The 25,929-nt window shown below is 39.1% G+C and overlaps 5 protein-coding genes across 6 annotated transcripts in view; 3 read left to right on the top strand and 2 right to left on the bottom strand.

Moving 5' to 3' along the window:
• The window catches only part of LOC116850401 (scoloptoxin SSD14-like), a 14,140-nt gene extending 3,627 nt beyond the window's left edge, over positions 1-10,513 (bottom strand). The window contains exons 1-9 of one of the 2 annotated variants that reach the window (XM_032828650.1): positions 10,372-10,430; positions 5,258-5,383; positions 4,745-4,895; positions 3,998-4,122; positions 3,477-3,616; positions 2,878-3,110; positions 2,442-2,602; positions 1,531-1,754; positions 124-319 (exon numbers count right to left, since the gene is read on the bottom strand). In XM_032828650.1, the coding sequence (XP_032684541.1) occupies positions 124-319; positions 1,531-1,754; positions 2,442-2,602; positions 2,878-3,110; positions 3,477-3,616; positions 3,998-4,122; positions 4,745-4,895; positions 5,258-5,383; positions 10,372-10,379 (1,364 nt within the window). In that variant the 5' untranslated portion in view covers positions 10,380-10,430. Of the gene's footprint in view, positions 1-123; positions 320-1,530; positions 1,755-2,441; positions 2,603-2,877; positions 3,111-3,476; positions 3,617-3,997; positions 4,123-4,744; positions 4,896-5,257; positions 5,384-10,371 lie in introns of both variants that reach the window. The other variant, XM_032828651.1, reaches the window with a different exon arrangement.
• A 1,668-nt stretch (positions 10,514-12,181) lies between these two features.
• Positions 12,182-14,344, top strand: LOC116850409 (proteasome subunit alpha type-7-1). The gene is made up of 6 exons (XM_032828677.1): positions 12,182-12,446; positions 12,954-13,080; positions 13,176-13,289; positions 13,367-13,500; positions 13,723-13,905; positions 13,993-14,344. Exons 1-6 carry the CDS (start codon positions 12,345-12,347, stop codon positions 14,080-14,082), a joined length of 750 nt encoding a protein of 249 aa, XP_032684568.1. The 5' UTR covers positions 12,182-12,344; the 3' UTR covers positions 14,083-14,344.
• Positions 14,180-15,857, bottom strand: LOC116850412 (membrane magnesium transporter 1). Its single transcript, XM_032828681.1, has 3 exons — positions 15,540-15,857; positions 15,200-15,252; positions 14,180-14,996 (listed from the first exon to the last, which is right to left on the bottom strand). The coding sequence occupies exons 1-3, from the start codon at positions 15,619-15,621 to the stop codon at positions 14,790-14,792; spliced, it is 342 nt and encodes a 113-aa protein (XP_032684572.1). The 5' UTR covers positions 15,622-15,857; the 3' UTR covers positions 14,180-14,789.
• Positions 15,858-16,880: 1,023 nt separating this feature from the next.
• LOC116850404 (cyclin-dependent kinase 8) lies at positions 16,881-20,475 on the top strand. The gene is made up of 12 exons (XM_032828655.1): positions 16,881-16,973; positions 17,188-17,487; positions 17,952-18,054; positions 18,135-18,245; positions 18,350-18,490; positions 18,567-18,756; positions 18,842-18,956; positions 19,080-19,178; positions 19,274-19,346; positions 19,425-19,522; positions 19,614-19,719; positions 20,125-20,475. Exons 2-12 carry the CDS (start codon positions 17,357-17,359, stop codon positions 20,326-20,328), a joined length of 1,371 nt encoding a protein of 456 aa, XP_032684546.1. The 5' UTR covers positions 16,881-16,973; positions 17,188-17,356; the 3' UTR covers positions 20,329-20,475.
• An 835-nt stretch (positions 20,476-21,310) lies between these two features.
• The window catches only part of LOC116850364, a 33,459-nt gene continuing 28,840 nt past the window's right edge, over positions 21,311-25,929 (top strand). Inside the window, exon 1 of the mRNA XM_032828566.1 lies at positions 21,311-21,495. The gene's annotated coding sequence lies outside the window, so the exon portion shown is untranslated. The remainder of the gene's footprint in view (positions 21,496-25,929) is intronic.

Raw genomic sequence — 25,929 nt, 5'->3', positions numbered from 1 at the left:
CTCTCTCTCTCTCTCTCTCTCTCTCTCTCTCTCTCTCTCTCTCTCTCTCTCTCTCTCTTGCTCTATTCGCGGATAATTCACCACGTGTGTGTTCTTAACTTCTATCGCGAATTAATTACTTACACTTGATTAATGGTCGACGTGACGGAAACGGCGGAGCCGTCTGGAGCGAGGACGGAGACATGAGCAGTCCCTGAGTCTTCTATTCCTTCGGTGATGGCGCCGTATTCCCTCGGATCCTGACTCGTGGAGTCGTCCCTTATCCTTTCCCGTATCATATCCGCGTAATCGTTGGACGTCAAGTTGGCTACCACCGCGCCTGCAACGAGATAACACCGTCGCGTTTAAGCGCTCGCAATTGACAGCATTCGTGCGTTCATTCTCTCAAAATTCTTTCAAACAAAATCTTAGATGAAAATACAATAATAAAAATCGAAGTCGGAAAAGAGTGAATGTTTTACTCGAATTTAGGATAAATCATCAATTCCGAGCGAATTTTCGATCGGTTAGAACGAAATTGAAGTGACTCGGTCGTGTCATTCTGCTTCCCGAGTGAAATTTCGCTCGAAGAAAATATGAAAATCGTGGAAGAACTTGGCCCAATCATCTCGTGCAACGCGTTTTACTGATTAAACGAGACGTATTGCTTTACGTCAGATCATATCGTATCGCGTCACATCACATCGCGTCACGTCGCCACACGTCACTGTGCGGCCGGTTATCAATAGTAACACTTAAGACAGCGACTCACAGTAAAAAGAAAACGCAAGTCGAATCGTTATGGCGGAAAAAAATATCGTAAGTGTAGGAAAAACTACTCGTGTCTCTTCCTCTCCTTTTCTCTCGCTTCATTAATCATAATTAGCAATCAACGCACACTGATATCTAAAAAACGTCACGATACGAAAAAAATGTCATTGCATGTAAAAAGCGATGTGTTTACGTAATATCCGAGCAAATATATTCGCTCGCTGTCGATAATGTTAGTACACAATCGTCACTTCTAATGAAACTCGGCGACACCTATTAAATAAACTATTACCATGATCTTATCGGCTATGATTGTCGTCAATTCGATCTTCCGGTATTCTTATCACGAAATTATACAGTGCTATCGTCACAAGTTCGATATCTCGCGTTTCAAAAGTGCGCAATATTTTACTTGCATTGATAAATTTCCAAGACACGTCGTGTCGAATTTTGCATTCCTTACACGCAAAAAGAATTTTAGTTAGTGCAACCAAATAGGAACCAACTGAAAATTAGGTGATCAGAAGCGACATCTCTGTTATGAAAACTAATATTTCTGTTGTCGCAACCGAAAATATTCGTCTGAATAACGATATTAAAACTCGGTTGAGGCAATTGAGAACAATTGATTATACAGATGTCTCATAAAAGAATTTTTCTATTCCTATAGCCAAGTTTTCGTCTGATCCCTGAGCAATCGAAAATTCGGTTGCACCAACAGAATTGTTTTTTCCGTGTAGAATAAGCGACGCGAATGATTATATATATGAATAATCTCACTTATGTCATCGACAAATTCAGGATCTCCCAGCTCGGTTCTTCTTGCATAAGCCCATTTGAATGTCTCCACCATACGCTGCCACATTATGTGCTCATTATTTACCGGTATCAACCGGTGCAGGACGTTTATTATGAACGTTAAAATCGCACCCGAACCTGGCGGCGGGGCGCTGTAAATCGTCATGTTTGCTACTTTCAGCACGATCGGTTGCCTCCATTTGACCCTGCCGAAAATACACGGGGTTCTTATCGTGCTATTATCTCTAGCTAGTTCTAGTCCCGCGTTATCTCCTCAGAATTTCGCGATCGTGATCGATATCTAAACGGAAGTTCGCGATCGCGATTTAGAAAGTTATCGATGAAGATACTTGACAATTCAAAGTTCGCTTCTGCACAAGTAAGGTAATTTATTAGTCCGATAATAATTGCGATATCGGCCCGTATCGAGCGTCCGTTGTTGTCGTTTTTATCAATCCATAAACCGAGCGGCAATAGATAATAAAATCGCGTTGTTATTTCGAACAATAAAACGACGTTTGCTCACGTGTAATGAATTAATTCTTTTCGTTTGACATGCGTCCTTCATCTCGATATTGGGAGCACAACGGGCCGCCACGACAATGTATGAAAACAATCATTCTTGATAATGACGCTCCGCGATTGCACAGTCGATTATTTCGGAATCACTCGGATATTATCATTATTATACCTTTTCATTATCTGCGATTATGTCGCTTTTATATGAGACGGCTTTTTCTCTCTGTATACTATGACGAAATTTCAATTACGTAAAATAGGTCGTAAAGTCATATCTCGAGTAGCTTATCTTCTCGATAATAATAGACCCTCGTACTTTTTACAAACTCGAAAGTCGGAGATATCGAAACTCGAAGGTTTCAAGAAGTGTTCACCTGTACGTCTGGAAATCCTGTTTCGTGATTATCCCTTTAAATCTCGTTATTTCCTTCACCAACTCGTCAGTCATGAAGCCGTTGTAAAATATATTAGGACCATGAATGGCTAACTGTGTCAGTGTCTTCGCCAATTTTGGTCGTTTTATTCTGTCTCCTGCCTATGAGTAAGTTTTTTTCCTTTTACTACAAGGTTCTTTTTGGCAAACGCTTAAAAAATAATTTTCTAAACGCGCGCAAAGCCTTATTTTATGTATTATATATAGTTCCAAAAGTAAAACTAAATTGTTCACCGGTAAACACTAGTTATCAGTATAATTTCTCACTTAAATGCCCAGCGCAAATGCAACGAACATTTAACACGAATGTTATGATAGTTATATCTTGTTAAGTGGAAAATTATAATATATAAAATTGCTATTTACTGGATACTTACGATCCACGGTTCATTAGTGGCAGGATCTATGAGTATTTCTGCCAAAGTGCTTTCCTTTTTTATCATAGGCCCCTTTTCGCGCAGATAAGCGGCGAGATAATCGTTCACGATCGATCCCTTCAGGCATAATTCAATCGCGGGATCGAATAACTCAGCCCAATTCAAATTCCCGTACTTCTGATGTGCCTCCCAATAACCCATGAGCTCACCAGGCACCGCGACCGCCAAACCACCTGTCGAGTGTCATATGAATCTTACTTACTTATGCGTATTTACTAAGTTTAACTCTTCACATGTTAAACTACATATTTATTAAGTTGGTTAAACATTTTTTTTTTCAATTTTTGTTTCAAAATTAATTTTTTATTACTATGAGCTAATTTCAAGATTAACGACAGACGAAAATTGATACGCGTACGATAAGTGTGATATAATTCATACATTATTAAAATGTTTCTTATCGATATTCCGATATTGCGTTGGAGAGAAGATTCAAGTGCTCACAATTAAATTACCTCTTGAGCGCTAAACACTAAAATATCAAAGTTGTACTTTAATATTTAAGAGTATCGCGTTTATTGCGAAAGAAAAAATCTTACCATATGTAGCTAAGTCGGCATTGCCGTCGTACATGTCTTCCGTCGCAGCTAACGGTGCGGTCTCCCTTGCGTCCAAAAAGTCCGCCTTCTGGGTCTTCGCGTCCCATATCGTCATGAGAAATCCACCACCCAAGCCCATGCTGCAAGAATAGATACAAAGACACGCATATAACGAAAACTAGAATCGATGCATACACGATTTCATGCATGCTGAATAATAGCCCAGTTTATTGTACGAATCGCTCTTCTTCATCGAAAAATCTATGCAGTGAACTGAGCTACCGGTCAGCATGTATGTTAAAAGGCATAAAGTCTGAGCACAGACTTTTGCATAACGTATAATGCATAACACATAAGGGAATCAAACAATTGGAGTGCTTCATTTCTATCCTGGGGAAACGTTATGCAAAAGTCTGTGCTTTCACTTATAAAATCGTGTGATTCTAGCTTCAATTCGCGAAGCATCGCGTAAAGTTTCATCGAAGCGCTTTTTGTGACAGAAAAAATAAAAAAGTGTATACCTGTGTAAAGACGCGATGCCTTCGCAGAGGAGCGCCGCTATAGCCGCGTCCACTGCCGAACCATTCTTAGCTAAGATATTGGCGCCGATTGCCGCACATTCTTGACCATTTGTCGTTACAGCGCTCTGTTCGACATTTTAATAGATGTGAGAAATTCTTGAACGTCAAATACGCCGCGAATGCGCTTAGCAAGTAACGCGTTGTGCAAAAGCACAAGTATAATTGAAAAAAAATACATTACTAAACTATCTAATGATGTATCTCAAATAGAAACAACGTTATTATTTTATTCAACGTCATTTATTATTTGGTGAAATAAAAGATCAAATTAATTCCTTATTAATATTTGAGAATATTTACTTCATTTTCGCAAAATACAAAATTTTGAGGTGACAAATTGTAGTTTGAAATAAAAGTTAATTAAATCAATTTTAGGAATAGAATTATTAAAAATCGAAATTAATTCTATTAAATTATCTTGCATTCTTTCCTGTTTCCGCAGTTGAGTGTCAGAGGTTATTTATTTTGTTTACATAATGCAACCGAGATCAGTATTCACAATGCATAATTATTTGATAAATAATCAGGACAAATTTTCGATTATTCATCAATGTCACACAAGAGACATCGATCCACATAGCTGTATTAATGATCGTCCATAAATATGAATGATTCACAACTATGAATACTGGCTCGAATCGATTTTCTTTTTATTTTTTCGTGTTAAATGGCCGATTGATGCATTACCTTCTTGTAATGGCCGAGTTTCGAGGAACTGATGAACTTTGGGCCGCACTTGATTCCCGAAGTGCGCGTGACAAGGACCACCACGATAGCTATAAGAATGCCCAGAAACGTGGCCGCGCTCACTCCCAATAAAACGAATTTTTTTCTCACTCTGCGCAAAACATATATAGAAACGTAAGAGATTAAAGATCTGACATTAAAAGCCATATTCGCGCGAAATCACCTCGACTGACGAGGAACTATAATCCGATCGGGCGTGCCGCGCAGCTCTGTTTCGCGGAAAGAATTCGTTTGTCGGGTTCCGAACTCGTTCTCAACGATGCTGATTACCGGTGATCATGACGTAACGTCACGCATACCGACGTGCCGCACTGACATACTTACGAAACGAAATCACTTGTCATCTAGAAAGTTACACGCAAAAATTCGAGCCAAATTATTACATGAGAGATAACGAGCGCATCTGTTTAAACATGGAATTTGTCGCATCTGCTGAGACAATTCGTTCCGTACCTTGCTCGGTCACTCGGGGCCTGAGTGTTAAGATTTTCATAGGCATACATTCGATTCTCCATCGATACTGCGAGTGGGATTAAAATCCGGTTATGCGAATACCTCCAAGAGACGTGCTGCGAGCGGCTAAATTGTTTTGCAAATGTTAAAATAAATTGAAAAACATTTCCTGTTTTGACTAGAGAAAGTACATCGCGAAATCGAGGATAGTCCAGCTGCGTAGTACGACTGTCATCGATAAGTGGGATCGATATTATGCGATGGTATTTGCGCGGATTAAGAATATTCGGTACATTCGGCGTGCGTTTGCCGGTACACCGGTTATGCGGCCGTGACTACGCTCTAATGGTTCGCCATGACCGCATTTATATACCTGTACCGTCGCAGTTGCAAAGATTCATCAACGTCTTGGTAAAGGACGCGAATAATAAGTTATCATGCGCAAAGGAAAATAATCCCGTGCAATCCATTTATGTTCATTTTCCAGCGCGAAGCGATTTCGCACGATAGTATGTGTAAGCCTCGCGAATATTATCAGTCAAGCGGGCCCGCTATCGTGTGAAATTAACATATCGCGCTAAAGATCTAATATCGTACTAATATCGCGGCAGATAACGCGACGCGACATTAATTGGCGCACGATTCACAACGTCGAATGACAGTTCGAAGTTCGAAAAGACACTGTAAACTTTCGGAACATTCGTGGCCGACAAAATGTTCGTCGTGTTATCTGAGTCATCATGTATTTCTCTGAAAAAAAAAAGTATGAAATCATTAGTCGCGTTCAGCAGAAAAGTAGTCTAGTAAGCGCTTTCCGCTACACTTTCCGCTGCGTTGCAACTGCAGTTTTGCAACTGTTGTAAGATTTTCTATTGAACGACAAGAGCAGTTTACTTCTCTAATATGTTTACTAGGCGATCGTTGTTTTTTTCCGGTATACTTCCAATATGCTGGACTGCTTAGTAAATAAGTAGGAAAAGCGTAAATTGCTAAGTGTTTAGCAGATCTTACAAATAAAGCGACTTACGCTGGCAACGTAACACAAAGTATTTTCTATTGAACGTATTTAATTATTGTATACGTGTAATTGTAACACGTGACGTGTAATTGTGTCGTGACGCAATCGTCCTCACTGCTCCGCCGTTTTCCGGAATTTTCCTCGCGTCAAGTGGATAATTAAAGCGCACTTTCCTTAAATATACTATTCTGTTACATGTACAACTTATATTTAAAAGACAATATACTTTGTTGTTCTTTCTTATTATTAATTTTGTATAATTATTAGCATTTGAGGAGATACTGTCGCAAAACGCTTAATAACATACAATGAGAAAAAACACTTGAAAATTTATTTATAGGATATCAAATTTATTCACGGAAATAAATTTTATTTCACAGAAGTAAACTTTATATCCTACCAATAAATTGAATATTTTTCCACAGTGTGCGTTGTGTGCATTGTGTAAAAGAAAAAGTATCTAGAAAATAAAAGGTATTTATTCTTTAAGTAACTAATTCGCGGAAAGTGTAGCGGAAAGCGCTTACTAGACTACTTTTCTGCTGAACGCGACTAATGATTTCATACTTTTTTTTTTCAGAGAAATACATGATGACTCAGATAACACGACGAACATTTTGTCGGCCACGAATGTTCCGAAAGTTTACAGTGTCTTTTCGAACTTCGAACTGTCATTCGACGTTGTGAATCGTGCGCCAATTAATGTCGCGTTAAGTACTTCTTTAAGTACTAATAACATATTTAAATCTTTTATTCGAATAGAATAAATAATTGCTTTCATGAAAAACCAAGGTTTTAAGAGAAAGTATTTTTTTCTTATTTGAAAAATATTTTAGCAATATTTTAGTATAAGTAAACATTAGTATAAATAAATATGTTATTAATATCTACTGAACAAATGTTGTATCTTTCTTAGATATTTTTTCTCTTACAGTATATCTGTCTATTTATCATTGCGTTTATCGCGCGCGCGCGCGTAACATTGTTAATTCAATAACTGTGGTCCAGTTATCATCGCGCGATCACAGATTTATACGCACACGGACCGTTTGCTACGCGATTCACCGAGATTACGCGACACGTTGCAGCTTCATTCAACGCATTCACCCAACGCGAACTCGCGCGACGGTTCGCGCTGTGTGATTATTGTTGCATCGTAACTAAGATCCAAGACAGGTTCAATAACCTGACATATTTCGATATATCTCAACATAGCGAGGACCTCTCGAAGCGTTGGTAAAATGAGCGGAAATATAAAAACGAGTAAAAAATAAGAAGAAAAGAAAATATGTGCTTCCATGCAATCAATCAGTTTTGACAAGATGCTCGAACAAATTTGCATACCATACAAAACAATCAATTTTCCCTTATCTTTACGCGTTTTTCTTTACGTGCGCGTATAATTAGGCGGAATAATTGATGAATCGACACAACATCGCGGATATATTTTTACAAATGGTTTATCTCCCCTGTCAACCACCGTATTAATATATAATAAAGATAAAAGAGAACAATATCATTATTGTGTCGCATGTGTTGTGCAGATAAACGTGAAAATAAATTCCTCGATTTTATCAGCTGCAAATTTTTGTTGCTTATTAAATCTCTCAGCTTTCAGCCGATGGTTATCAAACAATCGATTCATTGAAATTTTTCTTGCGAATTAAGTATGATTTACGGGGATATTCTCAACGACAAATTAAGTATAAGCGTGTTTTTATTGCGCGGTGCATCTCCCGATGCACCTTTACACGTGACATTGATAAAATTTCAACGGAAATAATTTCGAGAGAAGCATGCCGATCTCTCCTCGCAAATCAAAACAATTCACGCGTGATCGCTCTTTCTCGAACGTGCGTGAATGACTTACGTAGACGAGCACACGTGCGCGCATATGTATGTATAGTGCACGGAAAAAAAAGATTTGGTTGAATTAACCAAATATCTGGTCGAATATAAATGATCCAGAAATTCTGAAGTAATCCGAATTCTGTTTAAGTTAACAGAATTTTTGGTAGACTAACCAAACATGTCTAGTTAAATAACCAGATATATTTGGTTAATCTACCAAAAATCTTGTTAACTTAAACAGAATTCGGGTTACTTCAATCGGAATTTCTGGATCGTTTATATTCGACCAGATATTTGGTTAATTCAACCAAATCTTTTTTTTCCCGTATAGTCACAAAGTTGCACACAATTTCAAATTGAACATCTCATTTACTTAATCATCGATTCGAGTACGGATAAAAACAATTAAAGTTGCATGTCATTGTGTGATTCATCCCGTTGCGTTCTCAAGTACACTTTTGAGCTAAGATATAAAATATAGGCTACGATAAAATAACGAAAAGCTCGAGGTTTTCCTCTATAAGAAAAAAAATATATATCAAGTTCAACCTCCGAATTAAAGCTGCAATTTTTATGGAGTGTTTCCAACATTTATCAGGGAGAGTTCTTCATCTTGACATAAATTAAAACGTTCACGAAATGTTGAAAATAAATCTGCAAATAAAAGTGCAGCACCAACCCGAAAAACAAATGTAGCATTTTTTCACGCACCGCGAAGAAATAAGTTTATAAACTCTTGTAAATTTCACCCGAACGCACGTCCGCGAAGAAATAAGTTTGTAAACTCTTGTAAATTTCACTCGAATGCACGTTCTTGGACAGCACAAAAGTACACTGAATAATATGCGCAAATAAATTGCATATATGTCTTTATCTACAACTGCAGCGGTCAGAGGCAGCAATTTTGCAATTGTAATGCAAAACGTCATGTGCAGGAACGGCGTTTAAGTATCATCGCACGAAACGTAGTTTTGCGCGTGATACCGGCCGAAGTCAAAATAAAAATGTCACTTTGAAATGTGTGGAGTCGAAAGCGCGCGCCCACGAATATTTCTCGTATATTTTGTTCGATACATTAATACGGTAACTGCGCTTGTCGTCTCCATTGCCGCCGCCACCGTTATTACGTGCACGCACGTGACGATTATTACGTTCCGCGCGCAATTGCGGCGCACAGCGAATTAATTGCACGTGATTGCGTTATTGCTAATTGCTGGGGTACCGCGAGGCGATCTCATCCCTTGCTAATGCTCTGCCGCGGAAGAGCCGCCGTATCCCTTCATGATTCGTGCCTGAAAAGAGGCACAGAGACAATCGCGACATAACTTAATTCTCACGTGCTTTAACTGTTGAAGAAAAAAAAGGATTCATGACTTTTATTTGCGTTCCCTAATTCGCTTGATTTACGATCGCTCCAACTTTACGAATGCGGATCTCTTGGTGCAAATAGAATCTTTAACGGGGTCATTATATTCAGGATCTTATCTATGAGCTAGTCGAAAAACGACAAACATCAGAAAAGAGAGAAAGAAAGAGAGAGAGAGACTGCAGCACGTTTAATCTCGACAACGGGGCTGATGCTTGTCAAATATTGTGATAGCTCTTTAATCACATTATTTACAAGCACATCGCGAGATGTAGGTATGTCTTTATTGCTTTTAAATTTGTTACGACGGACGGTAAATATCTCTAAATGTTTGCCACGTGTGTTTACTGCGTTCGGGCCTCATGTAGCCGTAATTAGCATCGATGGCCCTGCCGCCGTGATTCTTGTTTTCACGTTATTACGATCGTTCGTTATTGCCCGAATCCCTCGTGCGGTAAATTATTTGCGAATGTATTATTCGACAGCACATTGACGACGTAATGCTCACCAAGCGACTCAGTAAGCACATGTCACACAACCACAAGTATACCAACCACGTATATTCGCATCGATACGAGAGCGTTTGGGCAAATTGCGCGAAAACAAATCACGAAAAAGAGAAGGAAAGGAAAAACGAAACAGAGGTCTCAACGGTCACGTGCGAAAAAGATTTTGCGTTACTGCGTTTTTGCGTACACGCGTCTCTGAGGATCACCGTTCGCGAATCCTCGTGAATCAAACAACTCGCCATTCCGGTAAAGCGAAAAAATCAAAAGGACAATAAGAAAAAAAAAGAAAAAGAAGGCAAATTGCGCAAACTCGTGACTTTTACCAGTCACTTGCGAACATGTCGAACGATAAAAAAGAAAGTATACGGACCCGATCATGTTGTATAGAAGGACGTGACACACTGAGCGGTGACAGAGCGAACAGCTTGACTAAACCTCTAAGCCAATCGTTTCTCTTATAAGAGGGGCTATGCCGTTTCTATCTATTCGCCCTCCTGCCCCCCTCCTTCCCGTATTCGCGCTCGAGCCGGAAGCCAAAACGGACGTGCCTTTTTAAGTGCGTTGTATCTCATAATCTTTATGTAAATGCCCGCGAAATCTTATCTCGATGAAAGTGCCGAAATCGATCGCGATTTATCGTATCTGAGATAAAGAGAAAAAAACTAACAACGAATGTAAATGTTCGGAAACGAAATGTGCAATAATGCGTCGCAATTGCAACATTTGTTATAGATGTTCTACGATGCGCTGTTGCGTTTCTTCTTTTTTTTCACGCCATTTTTGCGCGTCGAATGTTTCTTCACGCTGAAAAAATAAACTATCGTTTTTAATGATAGACTTTACCAAGGAGAGGGGCTTTATTAGACGGCTGGTATGCGACGAGCTGCACGCCGAACAGCTGAACGAACTTAAATAAACCAAACGAAGTTCTTCCTTCTGTTATATAATATAACAGTCAATAGCACATTTGAAGCGTGAGAAAACATTTGTTTGAAATTCATATCCATCGGAATTCCGTGGAAAGAAAAGAATCAACATCCTGTGGTAGATGTCCTGACGAAAAAAAAGACGTAATGCGGAGAAAACCATAGGAAAATATAAAAATACATAAGTATATCTTGATTAATTACTATACTGCAACATATTACTTCGACACTGCATAGTTTACTATAAATTTTACGACTGCGTCTTAAGTATATCCAGGAAGAAAAAGTTCATATAGATTTTGTCCATATATGACCATATATAATTATCATATATAATTATTGTATGTCTACATTAAAAAGAATACTGTTGTGAAGATATAATTGAAATAAATACGTACGTTCTAGCTTACCCGGAAAAAAAAGTTTATATATAAATTTTGTCTATATATGGTTATATATGATCATATATAATTATATATGTCGACATTGAAAAGAATACTATTGTGAAGATACAATTAAAGTAAATGCTTATGTTTATGGTAGCCCGTGATATCGACCTTTAATCGAATCAAATTATATTTTCCTTTTTTCATTTCACAATTTTTATATATGAACATATATAATTAAATATAATCATATATAAAGTCACATATATGAACAAAATTTATATAATCATATATAATCATATATATTTATATATAATTATATATAATCTTTTTTTCCCAGGTATAATGTTGACGTTTAATAACTTTTTTCTCGGCTATGTAAAATGTTTATACCCGAGAACAAAACAGCTAGATTTGCATCCTAGACAACACAATCTATTAAAAGATATTTTAAAAGCATCCAAAAAACGTCTTATTTTTTTAAACATCTTCTGGACGTCTTTAAGACATGTTTTAGTAATTTGTGCTGTCTAAAGACTCGTCTACAATAGCTGTAAGAATATGGCTGTAAGGCTGTAACGTGAGCTGTCAGCGAATGAAAATAATTCATTTCGCGTCTTACAGCCTACAGCCATATTTTTACAGAAATTGTAGACGAACCTTAAGATATTATACGATTTCAGGTCCATTCTTTCTAGTTGCGACATGGTGCGTTTTTTTTATATTTAAGATAAAATAATTGCACAACTAAACATTGAAAAAAAGAGTAGAAAAAAATTGAAAAGAAGAAATGTTTGAATGATAACGCGGAGAGTTTTCAAGCGAAAACAACTGATTTCTGATAAGGCCGAAGAACGTGCAGAATCGCTTCATGGAAATCCGTTCGGGGACATTCGGCGTCTAGGGAAATGCGTTGTCATGTTCATGTATGCGCACCAAAAACGAAGCGGTGCAGTTGCAGACCGCTGAGAAAACGGCGGAGTCATTTTGAGTTTTGAGCAAAACCGTGCCAATTTTGGACTATCGAAACGATGACGGCGAGATACGACAGAGCGATCACGGTATTTTCGCCAGATGGTCATCTGCTCCAGGTGGAATACGCTCAGGAAGCCGTCAAGAAGGGCTCGACAGCGGTACGCTCAGCAGTTTGATATAACCTCCATACACTCTTTCCCGACAATTACTTTTCTCCTTTTGAAAATTCTTCCCGTCCTTTTGTCTGTCGATTTAAAATCATTTAGATATTGTACAAACAGATATCGTTTCCTCTCGAGCCGCTTTATTCATTTGATATGAGTATGACATTGCGATTTCTTTGAGCTAGGTTAGGACCGTCAGTTTTGTATCAACATATCTCAACGTCATACGTCAAAGAATTCGGAGAAATCGATGTTGAAAGAAAGACATTGAGATAGTTCAATTAAAATTACTAATCTTTTATTCACAGAAACTGTATTAGCAGTAGAAATTACCTTTATATTGTATCTATTTTCAAAAATAATGTTATCCATATTCTTTTTCTTCACATCATTGTTAGATTATACAATTGTGCTGAAGTTATACATAATTGCAATGACCTAGAATTCTTGATGAAACCGATATTTATCTTGCTCATATGATTTGTGCCTTTGTAATAACAGGTTGGCGTACGTGGGGCTGATGTAGTGGTTTTAGGTGTAGAGAAGAAATCGGTGGCTAAATTGCAAGAGGAACGCACAGTACGCAAAATATGTCTCCTGGATGATCATGTAGTTATGGCCTTTGCAGGTTCTGTGTGAAAAATTGTTACTGAGATAAATGTTAATTGTGTATCATGATCACAAGACAGAATAATTAATTACTATTATCCTTTTTTGCAACAGGTTTGACTGCTGACGCAAGAGTATTAATCAACCGTGCGCAAATCGAATGTCAGAGTCACAAATTAACTGTAGAGGATCCTGTTACCTTGGAATATATAACAAGGTATATCGCAGGTATGTGGTCACAATATAAAATTAAAATTGTTCAAGAGAACTGTATTAATCATGTACACTTATTGTTTAAAATAAAGGTTTAAAACAAAAATATACACAAAGCAATGGCCGTAGACCTTTTGGAATATCCTGTCTCCTAGCTGGATTTGACTACGATGGTGCACCACATCTGTATCAAACAGAACCGTCAGGAATATATTACGAGTGGAAGGTAATTTTGATCTGTTTATTCCTTAGTAGATCATTCATCACTTATTCCTTAAGATGTCTTCTAAAGAACAAAGAAATTTTATAAACATAGATTAATAGAATAGATTAATAGACAACTTATTTTACTTTGAAATTATTATATGATGTAGCATACTGAGGATTAATTATAACTGGAGATGGTTCTTTAATATAATCGTATTTATTGATCTTGTTTCTTTCAAAGGCTAATGCAACAGGTCGCAGTGCTAAGACTGTGCATGAATTCTTGGAGAAGTATTATACTGCAGAAGAGGTGTCGACGGAAAGAGGTTCTATAAAATTAGCGATCAGAGCGCTACTTGAAGTAGTTCAGTCCGGACAAAAAAATTTGGAAATAGCTGTGATGCGACGTGGAGAACCGTTGCAGGTATATACTTGCGGTTTTCGATCAAATTATATGATCCTCTTCAATGAAATACCAATTCACTGCAATATGTAATTTTTTATGGCGCAGATGTTAGACACAGATACTATAGGCAAATACGTGACAGAAATCGAGAAGGAGAAAGAAGCGGAAGCCGAAAAGAAAAAGCAGAAAAAGTGATGTCTCTCCCTGCACTTTTATTATATTATTATTAATTTTTCTCGTGAAATAAATATGCCGCAATTAGGTAAAGAACAGAGAAATGAAACACGACGAAATTGCGAAACTTCTTTTATTCGTACTATTTACTGCCATAATTGGGTGTGAAATGCATATACAAAACCACTCGCCGTGTTTGAGATCTCACAATTTGAATTACAATTACAAGATGAAGATCACAATCTGGTGTCATTTGTTTTCAACAATAAATAATTAAATTTAATGCCTGTATATTTACACGTAGCTGTCTCGGTTTTGACATTTTCAGTTGATCTTTTTTTTACATTTTTATATCTCTTTCAAAGTGTGACACTCTAGTTTCAACATATTTAATTCTACTTACGTTAAAAGTAGTAAATAGCTGAACACTGGTAGAAATCTGAAGATTTGTGCACACAAACATGACTCTTGCGAATATATATTTAAAGTAATTATTTGTATATTGCTGTTCTCTTGAATATTTTTACTAAGTTAAAAAAAACATGACTCAGACATAAATAAATCTTTATATCGAATAATTTTGTTTGTGATTTGATACAAACAAGTAACATAATTTTATTCATAGTTTTGAATCTATATTCTTGAAATAGTTACATATACGTAAGTTTCATTGCGCAGATATAATCGTATCATAGAATAGCTGCGCAATAAAACTTACATGTACACAACTATTTCAAAAATGCAGGCGCTGAAATATAGTCTGGTGAGAGAGATCTTCCACGGTGATTAAATACTTGAAAAGATGGCAGATTCCGTAACGTCTCCCAAGACTTGTTTTCCAAATCAACAACTGCCCGAATTTCTTTGAAATCACCAGCTATGTACATAACACCATACATGACAATAAACAAACTGGTTATACCTTGAATTAAAATCTGTAAAAATATAAAATAGTAAGATATACAATTCTAGTAATATATTTTAGAACTTAAACAAGCAAAGAATCTTCCAAAAACATTCTCTGTTTGTCTAGATTAGATTATAGGTTTAGGTTATTACTTATAGGTTCTGGAATAATTTGTATAAACTGCATTAATCTCAAACTCTTTGCACAAGTAGTATAAAAAATGTGACTTACATCAATTGGCAAAGTGGTAAACTCTTGTTCAGTGATTCGCAAGTATGAGCGATCTGCAAGCATAAAATGTTCTCATAAGGTGGTCTGTTTGTTTTTGTTACTCTTTGTTATATCCTTTTTGTCATTTTCTTTTTTGACAGTCCAATTACATATATTTTATCCAAAATTTATACATGTATCATTTTAATCGACATATTCTATTTTACAACTACAGAAGTGCAGCATTGAAATGAATGTACCAGTAACTCCATTGCAACGTCAATAATCAACATCATTCTAACCTAAAAAACACGTAATTGTGTGGGAATGATAAGAAGCAAATACTTAAGTAAGTACTTACGTTGTGCCGCGGAATAAGCCGCGTGTAATATAGACATAAATCCTATAAATGTTATTAATTTATGCATAGTCGTAGCGGGCATGTTGACTAATATCACAGATCACTACACATCGACGTTTCGCAATGTCGACTAATGAGTAATCATTGATTACTTTACAGCTGTTCCTAATCAACGCGCGCGCGTAACTTTCTTATACGAAACAGTTTGCTTAATTTCTCTATTGCAGGTAGAGAGGTGAGGATCTATCTGACCCGCTATTCTCTGTCATTCTATCGAATGATAAAAAGTTCTGTCTATTGTTGAGTTACATCACTTATAAAGCAGATTGGTCTGACTTGTCATCAAGTTGTACTACGTCCTCGATTCTCCGTTAAAGCCAGCGGCACACGGTGCTTGTTTTCGTGCTGGATTGCTTGCTGGATGAAAATACTCTGTTTTTGTATTTCCATCCACTTCAGAAATGCACCAATCAGCAAGTAATCCAGGATGAAAACAAGCACTGTGTGCTGCTGGCTTAAGAGCAGTAGAGGCTCGTAGCGGAGATTATGGGCGCATTCAGTAGAAAAAGCGGTCAGTGAGCAATCAACGATTATTGGTTCTTGCTATTAGATCCCTAAATCTAGACCAATTACATTGACAAATTACTCAACTGTTGAGTCTGCTGAATGCAGCCTATGAGCGCGGTCCAGTAACCGCTACAAATGCTGTACAGCGTTTTTCTTGTTCTATTTCTCGGATTCGAATGAAGAAAGAGAAAGAAGTAAAAACGTTTCAAAGCATTTGTAGCGCTTGCTGGACTATATTCTTTGAAACCACAGAGAAGTATGAGAGCGACCACCAGCCTGATTTCAATGGCCAGAGGCTCAGTAGTCTTATTCTGTAACTCGTTAACTCCAATAACGAGTTACAGAATCCCAACACTGGCCCAGGGGCCCGATCACGGACTAAGGAATAAGGGGACGAAATCTAATGCCCAATTTCTTTAACTCTGGTTAAGTTTATCTGTCGGATAAATGTCAACCGTGATTGGTTAATCGTGCCAACCATAAATATGATTGGTCAATTCCAATAGAATAACTGGTAGATAAAGTTAATCGGAGGTGAAGAAATTAGCATAAGGTCGGTGTTCATAGTCCAATCTTATATTTAAGATCATCTTAAGTACTGTCTTAAAATGTTATAAACCAATCACAGAGCCGTATTCGCATCTCAGTTACGCGATCGAGTATGAGAAGAATAATTGACCGCGATTGGTCAATTTCTACGATTCTACAATTTCTATTTTAGACCCCGCTGAACTCAGCCTAATAAAGTTAATTCCAAAGTCTCCGCTACGAGCCTCCATTGCTTTCAACGGAGAATCGAGGACGTAGTACGACTCAACGACAAATTAGACGGACTTTTTATTTTCAAGTAAAACAACTTAACAACAGGTCAGACCGCTTTTTTATCTTGAATTAATATTAAACGTATCAAATAAATTCCTTGTTTTTAAATAACATTGCTGAACGGCAGATTAGAGAGTCTTTTATTTTCAAGTAACGCGATTTAACGACGTGACAGGCGAACTCTTATCGAATAATTGGTCGAATGAACTTTAATTTATATTTATTAATGAGAAATAAAAGTTCTTCTAATCTTTTACAGAAAGAAAAAAGAATCAAACATCGATTCATTTGTTGATCATCCTTACCGTCTCTAGTCCAGCCGACGTTATCTCTGGCGCGCGTAGTGTGCGCCGAGAGCTCGTGTGTGTGCTCACGCGTTATTAAAGATGTTTGTTTATAGTTGATAATTGTACTGATAAAATTTAAGCATGATGGATTATGAATTTAAGATGAAAACTCAGAAAGACCGTACGAAGGTCGAGGATCTGTTCGAGTTTGAGGGATGTAAGGTCGGAAGAGGTACTTACGGGCACGTATACAAGGCCCGTAGGAAAGAAGGGTTAGTCTCCCTAACCTAGCTATGAACAATTTTGTGCATAAGTTTTTTAATTTCGTTTCTCTAGCAACTATTCTCTCATGAACAATAGCTTCATCACGCAATCCTTTTGGAGCAGTACAAAACATCGATTTTTTCTGCCCCGAAATTTGCAAACCTACTCCTGAGTCACGAGTTTCTATCGACGTAGAAACACTTGCTGATCCCGTCGATCGGTTTTTACTCAAGTTTCTTTGGAACAGAGTCTGTGCATGCAACAATTTGTTGTATCTAGCCTTAGTTGATTCATTAACGTTAATTTTTATAAATTTATCAAAGCAAGTTGCTGTTCCAAATATATATATATATATATATATGTCCATTTAGTACTTCTACCACACATTACAATTAAGAGGAAAATTCAATATGTATACATATTTAAGAACTTCTTATTTTATAAGTTTACAATGTATATATTTTCTAAACAGAGTACCAGATAGTGAATTAAAGTCTCGGCCTGACACAAAGGACTTCGGCCTTAAACAAATTGAAGGTACAGGACTTTCGATGTCTGCATGTCGAGAAATTGCTGTAAGTATCTCTTTGCTTCTGAATAATAAAAGATCATAAGTTCACAACAGAGAAGCATTATCAGGTCTCTTTTTTTACAGTTACTCAGGGAACTAAAGCATGTCAATGTCATTACTCTTATTCGTGTCTTTCTCTCACATAATGATCGTAAAGTGTGGTTGCTGTTTGACTTTGCTGAACATGATTTATGGGTATGTTCAATTCAGTATTACTATCATGTCATTAGTCTCTAAATCAAGAGAAAATATCTTGAAGTAATATGATAGATATTGTATAATCATTATGTTATTTGCAGCATATAATAAAATTTCACAGAGCAGCAAAGGCTAATAAAAAGCCAGTAATGGTACCAAAAGGCATGGTAAAATCCTTATTATATCAAATTTTAGATGGTATTCATTATTTACATTCCAACTGGGTCCTCCATAGAGATTTGGTAATTGTTGCTACTACATACATTTTAACTGTATTTATTAATTGTGAATTAACACAATTAATATTCTATATTCCAGAAACCAGCAAATATTTTAGTAATGGGTGAAGGAAATGAGCGAGGACGTGTGAAAATTGCCGACATGGGTTTTGCTAGATTATTTAATGCTCCTTTAAAACCTTTAGCGGATTTAGATCCGGTTGTAGTAACATTTTGGTATAGAGCTCCAGAATTACTTTTAGGTGCCAGACATTACACAAAAGCTATAGGTCTGTAATATGCTATATTTCGTGACTGTATTTGTGCAACTGTGTTTAGTGCAAAGTGTATTAAATACTCCTTTTATAATTGCAGACATTTGGGCTATTGGCTGCATATTCGCGGAGCTCTTAACATCTGAACCTATATTTCATTGCAGACAGGAAGACATCAAAACTAGTAATCCATACCATCACGATCAACTAGATAGGTGAGGATGCAGTGTGATTTTTTAATGTGCTCTGTATTTAATTTTTTTGTAAGCGATGCTAAATGAACTGTACTTAATGACTTGAATTAATAAATCATGTTTAGGATATTAATTTATGTTTAGGATATTTAATGTGATGGGATTTCCACTGGAAAAGGATTGGGAGGATATCAAGAAGATGCCAGAGCATCCTACGTTATTGAAAGACTTTAAAAGATCCAAGTGAGTCTATTGTTGTACAAAAGAAATGCATTCTACCAACTTCTAATTCAAGACAATTTTAATATTAAATTCTACTCTATGTGTGTTTTTTTCAGTTATGCGAACTGCTCACTTACTAAATATATGGACCGGCATAAGATCAAACCTGATAGCAAGGCATTTAATTTGGTACGGAAATTAAGAAAAAAATTCTTAATTCAACAGCACATCGGACACGTAATGATTTTTATCGTCTTATCGTTTCAGTTGCAAAAATTACTAATGATGGATCCGAACAAACGTATTACGTCGGAACATTCTATGCAGGATGCCTACTTCCAAGAAGAGCCACTGCCAACTCAGGAGTACGTATTTACATTTGCGTTGCTATGTGTCGATAATTTGCGTCTTTATGATCCCTAAGTTGTATTTGCTCAAATACTATGTCTTCCGCAGCATATTCGCCGGGTGCCCTATCCCTTATCCTAAGAGAGAATTCCTCACGGACGACGATACCGAAGAAAAGACTGAAAACAAAGCAAGGCAGAATCAGCAGCAAACGGTATTTACTTCCGAAATATATTAAAGTAACACGTTGAAATATTTATATTGTACTTTATATACATATGCATACACACGCACACACATATGGTTTAAGCCGCAACTACTATAACAAGATACTCACTTCAATACAAATAGTTTGTAATATCCAAATAAGTATGTATCTCTTAGCTTTACGTTTTCCACGTGCTTTTTTGGAAAGAAAGAAAGAGAAAGAAAGAAAAGTACGATTTAACGATCGTTTCTGACGGCCCTGTATGATCGCCGCAAGTGGCAAGACGCGCGACGCTCTTGACCCACGTTGCCACTTTGTAATACCACCGCTATATGGTAGTTGAGGATTGATCCGAATTTTACATCGCCCCTCTCCGTCCCTTGTCGCTCATCCGAGTAATTCGTGAAATAGCAACAGCAAAACCAGCAGCAGCAAGGTAACGGCGACCACAATCATGGGCAGAACGCAAAACGGGTGAGACTGAACGGACCGCACGGCGCGCCGGAGTTCCATCAGCATCAGAGCCACGCGATGACCCACCAGCAACCGCCGGGAATGGTCTACTCGACTGCCCAGCCGACGCAATCGACGAACTTCCATCAGCGACCTTTCTAATCGACCTTTAATCAGATTCGAGCCGAATCAAGACTCTCGAGTCGCTAAATGCATTAATTTAATTCACTAATCCTGTCGACAGAGCGGTCATCCGTGATCCGTGTATATTCCGTACGGTACGATAATACAACTTTATTTATATATACACATGCAGAGAGATTATTTCCCGTCTCGATCTCCGTCCTGCATCCGCTCTTTCTTTTTTTTTCTCTCACTCCTACTGTCTGTTATGTTTCTCAAGGAGAGGATGCAGATATGGGAAATAAGGAATTATCGTTGAAACGTTGACTACCATGGAGGTCACCGATGACCGGCACTATGATGCTGCCGCGTCTCATTGATTTACGTGGAAGAGATGACGAATCGTCCACGACAAATTAAGTCGCCCACGACATATAATTAAATTATATGATCAACAGAAGGAAAATGAAACGAATCTAAAGATATATGCATCACGAATTGCATTTGTTTATGTATCTTTGATTGCATGTACAAGTTTCAATTGAAATGATTGATGAAAATCAATATAGTGGCCCGTGTTGAGAAGACGTAAGGAAATCGCGAACGAATCCGTCGTTAGCCGACAATTATGACGTTGCCAATGATCGAGCCGATCAGTGGTCAATAACTTCGGTTTCGCCGAATTCCTGTTGCGTGAGGCATACGCGCGCGATGCATACCGATTCGAACGTGCGCGTGCACACCGATGAGAACCGTCGAGAAGAACGTCGTCGTCTTTCTCGATCAAGAACTCTGACGACGACGACGACGACGACGACGACGACGACGACGACGACGACGACGACGACGACGACGACGACGACGACGACGTTCGCGCGGAGAGAGAAGGTTCGCGTCGCAGGGCGAGAGGAAGCACGTCGATCACGGAGCGCGTGGGGGTTGCGATCGCGGAGGGGACGCGCGCCGATCAAACGGCCGACGGAAGGGGACCTATCGCGCACGCGCGCAGACGAATCGCGCGCGCGATCGCGACGGACGTCGCGTCGTCGCGGGCTCCTGAAACGCAGTTACCGCGAACCGCTGCTCGGCGAAAAAAGTGCGTGCGCGCGTGCCGCTCCGCGATTGAAGATGCTAGTCGGGCCGTGCGCCGCCGTCGGCCCGGGAGTCATCGTCGTCGCGTTGCTCCGATGAGAGGACGTGAGACAGGTGAGGGGCCTCCCACGATCGCGTTGACGCTTGCCTTTCGCACCTTCGCGCGACAGCACGTTTTGATCGTTGCTTTTCAGCCATCGTAGGCTAGCTCGCTGAGCTAAGAGAATATTTTGAAAATTTCAAAGACTCGCTGAAACTCGAAGAGAAAGAACGTTGGAAATTAATTAATAACTGTCTAGTTTCTCGAGAAACGTAAGATCGTTGTGCGCGTGATGTCGTGACGCGCGTCTTTGTATTGCTTTATTTAAAAGTTTATTTAAAATAGGACACCCCGCGCGCGATTGTAAGAAACGCGTGATTAAAGTTGCGTTGGAAATACGCGGGTCTCAAATTCAAATTATCTCTAACGCGTTTAACGACATCAGGGACGTTGACAGATGCCTCCACATCTAATACGTCGTAAGATAATATTAATATTGCATTAGAGTCCAACACACACGTGCACATACACAGAGATGAATGCACGATATTCAGTTTCGTAAGAGCGAGTAAAGCTCAGCGCCGAACGATCACGTTTATACCGCTAAACGCGCGCCGATGAACGCTCGTATTCTCGCCGCGCGTTCTCCGCTCAAGGCTGAACGCGCGGTCGCGTCTCGTCTTCTCATCTCACTCGGGGCACGCTGCCCGCATGTTAAACAAATTAGATAGAAGTACGTCGCGGACACATCACTGACAGATCACGAAGAACGGCCGCGATACCGAAGTCAGACCACCTGAGCAACTCTCGCACGAGGCTCCCCGTGACTCGCGGGACTCGACGCGCGGAGACTTCAACGCTTTTCAATCCGCACAAGCGATATCTCTCACCCGCGCTTCGGCTGACTCTCGCGTTTTTCCTCGCGAGGACACTCGCTGGCAGGAACGTTCGTCAAGTACCTGTCGCGCGCGCACAGGTGCGGTTTCCCTTTGCTCCGAGCGATAAGCGATTAGTGCCGCGGTGTACTTGCTTTAATCAGCGGGCAGGGCCGGCCTCAAGCCGATCGCGCCGATTCGAGCGCGGTCACACCTCGAGCTCACGCAGAGACGGTTCAATAGTAACATCAACGTTGCCTTATTCGACGGTAGTACTGTGAAGCTCCAAATTTAGTTCAATGAGACGATTATCATTATCTATCTTCACACATTTTGTATCGTCTGACTCATTTTATCTTCCAGAAACGCAATTACTCTTGTATATTATGCAGTTAGATTAACCAATTAATAGTTGAAAGATTTATGTCATATGTACAACTATACGTTTCTCAATTTCCTTAATTTTATTTATTTTATTTTATTTATTTTACTATCGACTAAATTCTGTAGTTTAAATTTTACATTAGATTGCTGATCTGACTCGATATGAGTCTACATTGCACTGTTTGTGTCTAAACTGTAGTTTGTGCAACAAAATTTGCGTAATCCTGACACTTGGTTCTTTTTACTCTTCTTTCTGCTGTCTACAAAACAATATATATTCTTAACGCGTAATCAAATTAAGTTAATGCCTCTTTAAAATAAAATGAGATGTAGACAATTTTGCTGCCGTCTCGTTGACATTTAATTCGAGCCATTTTATCCAATATTTGATACACAAATGTCTATTTTATTTTACAGATGTAGACATTATCTTTCGCCTTTAATCGCATAATATCGTGTATTTTTGACAGACCAGCTGTCTCTGGTTGAGTAGTGCTCAACGAGACAGGCAGTTGAACTTGGATCCCCGCGAGCATTAAATACCGGCCCTGTCCGCGAAGCACTCAGTAAACAAACGTGGCATTTAGAAGCGGCGAGCGCGCAGCGCAATCGTGCTCTCGATTGCGCGTAGAGGCGCGCAGAGGAAAAGTATCGGTGAAAATATCGATTTAATTACGCCGCGCCTCTATGTCGCCTCCGGTTCTTTCATTTCACTTCTTGCATACACGTGCGTGTACATATTATGTACAATATACGGAAGCCGGAAGAGCGCAGAAAATCGTACGCGTTAACGGCGATGCGACGTTTCCAACGCGGCTAAACGACCAATGCGAGCAAAAAAAACGATCGTTCCGATTCCTGTAATAAAGAACGATAATCTTTCCTGCAAGTGCCATTGCGTGCCAATCACAGCCGTTTGCATGTCAGCGCTTGTCAATTACTCGCCTCGCGTCGACATCTAATGCCACACTATTACGGGATCGCGCGGATTTTTTTCGCCCGCGGCAATTTTTCCCCCGTGCTGAGATATCTTACTCAGCGACGTGATTCACACGCACGATCGCGATTGACACCCCCCGGCCGAATCGTCGATCGATCGCACGTGAGAAATGCGAGTGTGTGATCAACACGAAACGAGAGATAATTGTTCGAAAAGTGCGATCTCATGCCTCCGAGGCACGGCCGATCGGTTTTTGCTGCCGAAGACATATCGTAGATACGAGTGAAAGCAAAGGGCGGCTCATCCCCTGATCTATTATATCGTCAGGCATAGCTACGTTGCGACAAGGTGATCACGTTGATCAGACCGCGCTGATGCGGAATCGAAATAACGCCTCGGGTTTCGCATGACGTCTCGTGTAAAGCAGGCGTCACATATGCCTCATAACATTCCCACACAGCACCAAAGTCGATTGGTATTATCTTGCCATATTGCTATCATTTTTAGCAAAATATAATTAATAATTAAAATAACTAACTTCAATAATGGTTTAATAATATTTCTTTCTTTTTTTCTCTTTCTCTTTTTCTTTCTTTCTCTCTCTGGTAGATTATGTAGATTATAATTAAAATTATTTTAATAAGCGTTAAGGCTTATGTGACGTCTGTTGCATAGAATTACAGATTTAAATAAAGATAAAAATAAGGATTAAAAGATTAAAATTTTCGTTAATTCTAAATCCTAATTTTGATCTTAGTGTTAGAGATTAAAATTCAGATAAAAATTAGAATTCAATGAGGTAGAAAAGAATTTGTACATCTGGGCGAGAAGTCTTCGCATCGGCTGCGATAACTGCTACTAATTGTCGTAATTAGAGATGTAACGTCGCGATTAGTCTCACTTTGTACACTAACATAATTTCGCTGAAGTCACTCAATATGCAAGTCCAGGTTCACGCGTTCGAAGGACTCAAACGACGGACGGACGCGTCGATCTTTATGCAGATCCCAGTGACAGGCCGGTTCTCTCTCTTTCTTGCTTTACGCCACGTGCGCAATGAAAAATGTAATGATCTAGTATGCCCGGTCGGGATCGCGCGTTTCATTTCGCTTCGGGCAAGGACGATCGTTGAGTATACAGCCACCAAGCCTGTTGGCTTTCACGCGCGCCAAGGAAAGGAACGTGATGGTACTTTCAACGAACGGGAACGTCGTGCGAATACAATTCGGCCGAATTGCAAATTCCATCGAGACGAAAGCGAAGCTTACGTGAACCGCGGAGAGGACGATCATCCGTCGAAATCTCGTCTTTTCCCATGTCTCTTCAACGTCCAGCTCGGGTACGTGGGACGACCTGTTGCATAGCGCGACAGTGCATAGCCTGTTGCATAGCCAGTGCATCAGCTGCTGTCCGCGTCGCGTAAATCTCCTCCCGCGATTTTCGATTTCAAGAATTGAATCGTTGCGCCAATGAGTTTCTTTTGCGAAATTTCAATCAAATCTACGAAAATTTTTCAATCAATTATTCCACTCTTTGAAATTCCGAATTTTTGTACAGCAACACGAAAAAAAAATTTGGTCGAATTTTAACCGAATATCCGGTGAAATATATGAACGAGTCAGAATTCTGGCTGAAGTTACTAGAATTCTGTTGAAATTAACGAGACTTTGGTTAACCAAATAAGATTAGAAGAATATTCTCTCTGAATTTGAAGTCTGGAATATCTTTTTTCGGGGAGAAACTTTATTAAGGAATTTTATCAAGAAATTTTCTTGAGAATCTTCAGCTTATTTCTCGAGTAAAATCGCGTCACATGCGTATCGTCACGTGTTATTTGCATCTCGTCGCTCGCATGGCGAGCAGAAGATGTAACGAAGCGGATTCATCCGCCCTACAACGCGATTTACTTCGACGAGGCAATTTATTTCAAGGCAACACGATTCTACATAATTTCGTAATCTCACACATTTCTAGATGAAAATATCCGCACAATTGGCACTCGGAGAGAGCTTAACAGGTTGCACCGTGGCATTAAGAAGGCAGAAGATCGCATTAGCCCGCGAGAGCACCTTCGTTACAACGCCGACGGCAACACGGCGAGATTGAGCCTTCGGCTCTCCCAAATTCATCGCGGGGTTAAGGTCACACCTCGCGAGAGCTTGGAGTGGTCCAGGTTAGGATCTAAAAGACCTTCCAGCGGCTTCGGTTAGCGCCCTATATGGAGACGCGATGCCCACCTACCTTCGCCCGATTCTTTTTTAATCGTCGCCATTGACTCTCTCTCTCTCTCTCTCTCTCTCTCTCTCTCT

This window comes from Odontomachus brunneus, unplaced genomic scaffold (assembly GCF_010583005.1).
Source record: "Odontomachus brunneus isolate Ranch 3 - 2012 unplaced genomic scaffold, Obru_v1 Obru_scaffold_144, whole genome shotgun sequence".
NCBI classification, from domain to species: Eukaryota; Metazoa; Arthropoda; class Insecta; order Hymenoptera; family Formicidae; genus Odontomachus; species Odontomachus brunneus.
The sequence above is the reverse complement of the archived record's forward strand: the minus strand, read 5'-3'. Positions and strand labels throughout refer to the sequence as shown.

Bases quoted from the DNA above. Each gene is read 5' to 3' on its own strand.
- LOC116850409 (XM_032828677.1), top strand. From the start codon at position 12,345: ATGACGGCGAGATACGACAGAGCGATCACGGTATTTTCGCCAGATGGT. The intron at 12,447-12,953 runs GTACGCTCAGCA...TTGTAATAACAG, and splicing joins TCAAGAAGGGCTCGACAGCG to GTTGGCGTACGTGGGGCTGA. The intron at 13,081-13,175 runs GTTCTGTGTGAA...TTTTTGCAACAG, and splicing joins TGTAGTTATGGCCTTTGCAG to GTTTGACTGCTGACGCAAGA.
- LOC116850412 (XM_032828681.1), bottom strand. From the start codon at position 15,621: ATGCCCGCTACGACTATGCATAAATTAATAACATTTATAGGATTTATG. The intron at 15,253-15,539 runs GTAAGTACTTAC...TTATGCTTGCAG, and splicing joins GGCTTATTCCGCGGCACAAC to ATCGCTCATACTTGCGAATC. The intron at 14,997-15,199 runs GTAAGTCACATT...ATATTTTTACAG, and splicing joins TTACCACTTTGCCAATTGAT to ATTTTAATTCAAGGTATAAC.
- LOC116850404 (XM_032828655.1), top strand. From the start codon at position 17,357: ATGATGGATTATGAATTTAAGATGAAAACTCAGAAAGACCGTACGAAG. The intron at 17,488-17,951 runs GTTAGTCTCCCT...TTTTCTAAACAG, and splicing joins AAGGCCCGTAGGAAAGAAGG to AGTACCAGATAGTGAATTAA. The intron at 18,246-18,349 runs GTATGTTCAATT...TGTTATTTGCAG, and splicing joins TTGCTGAACATGATTTATGG to CATATAATAAAATTTCACAG.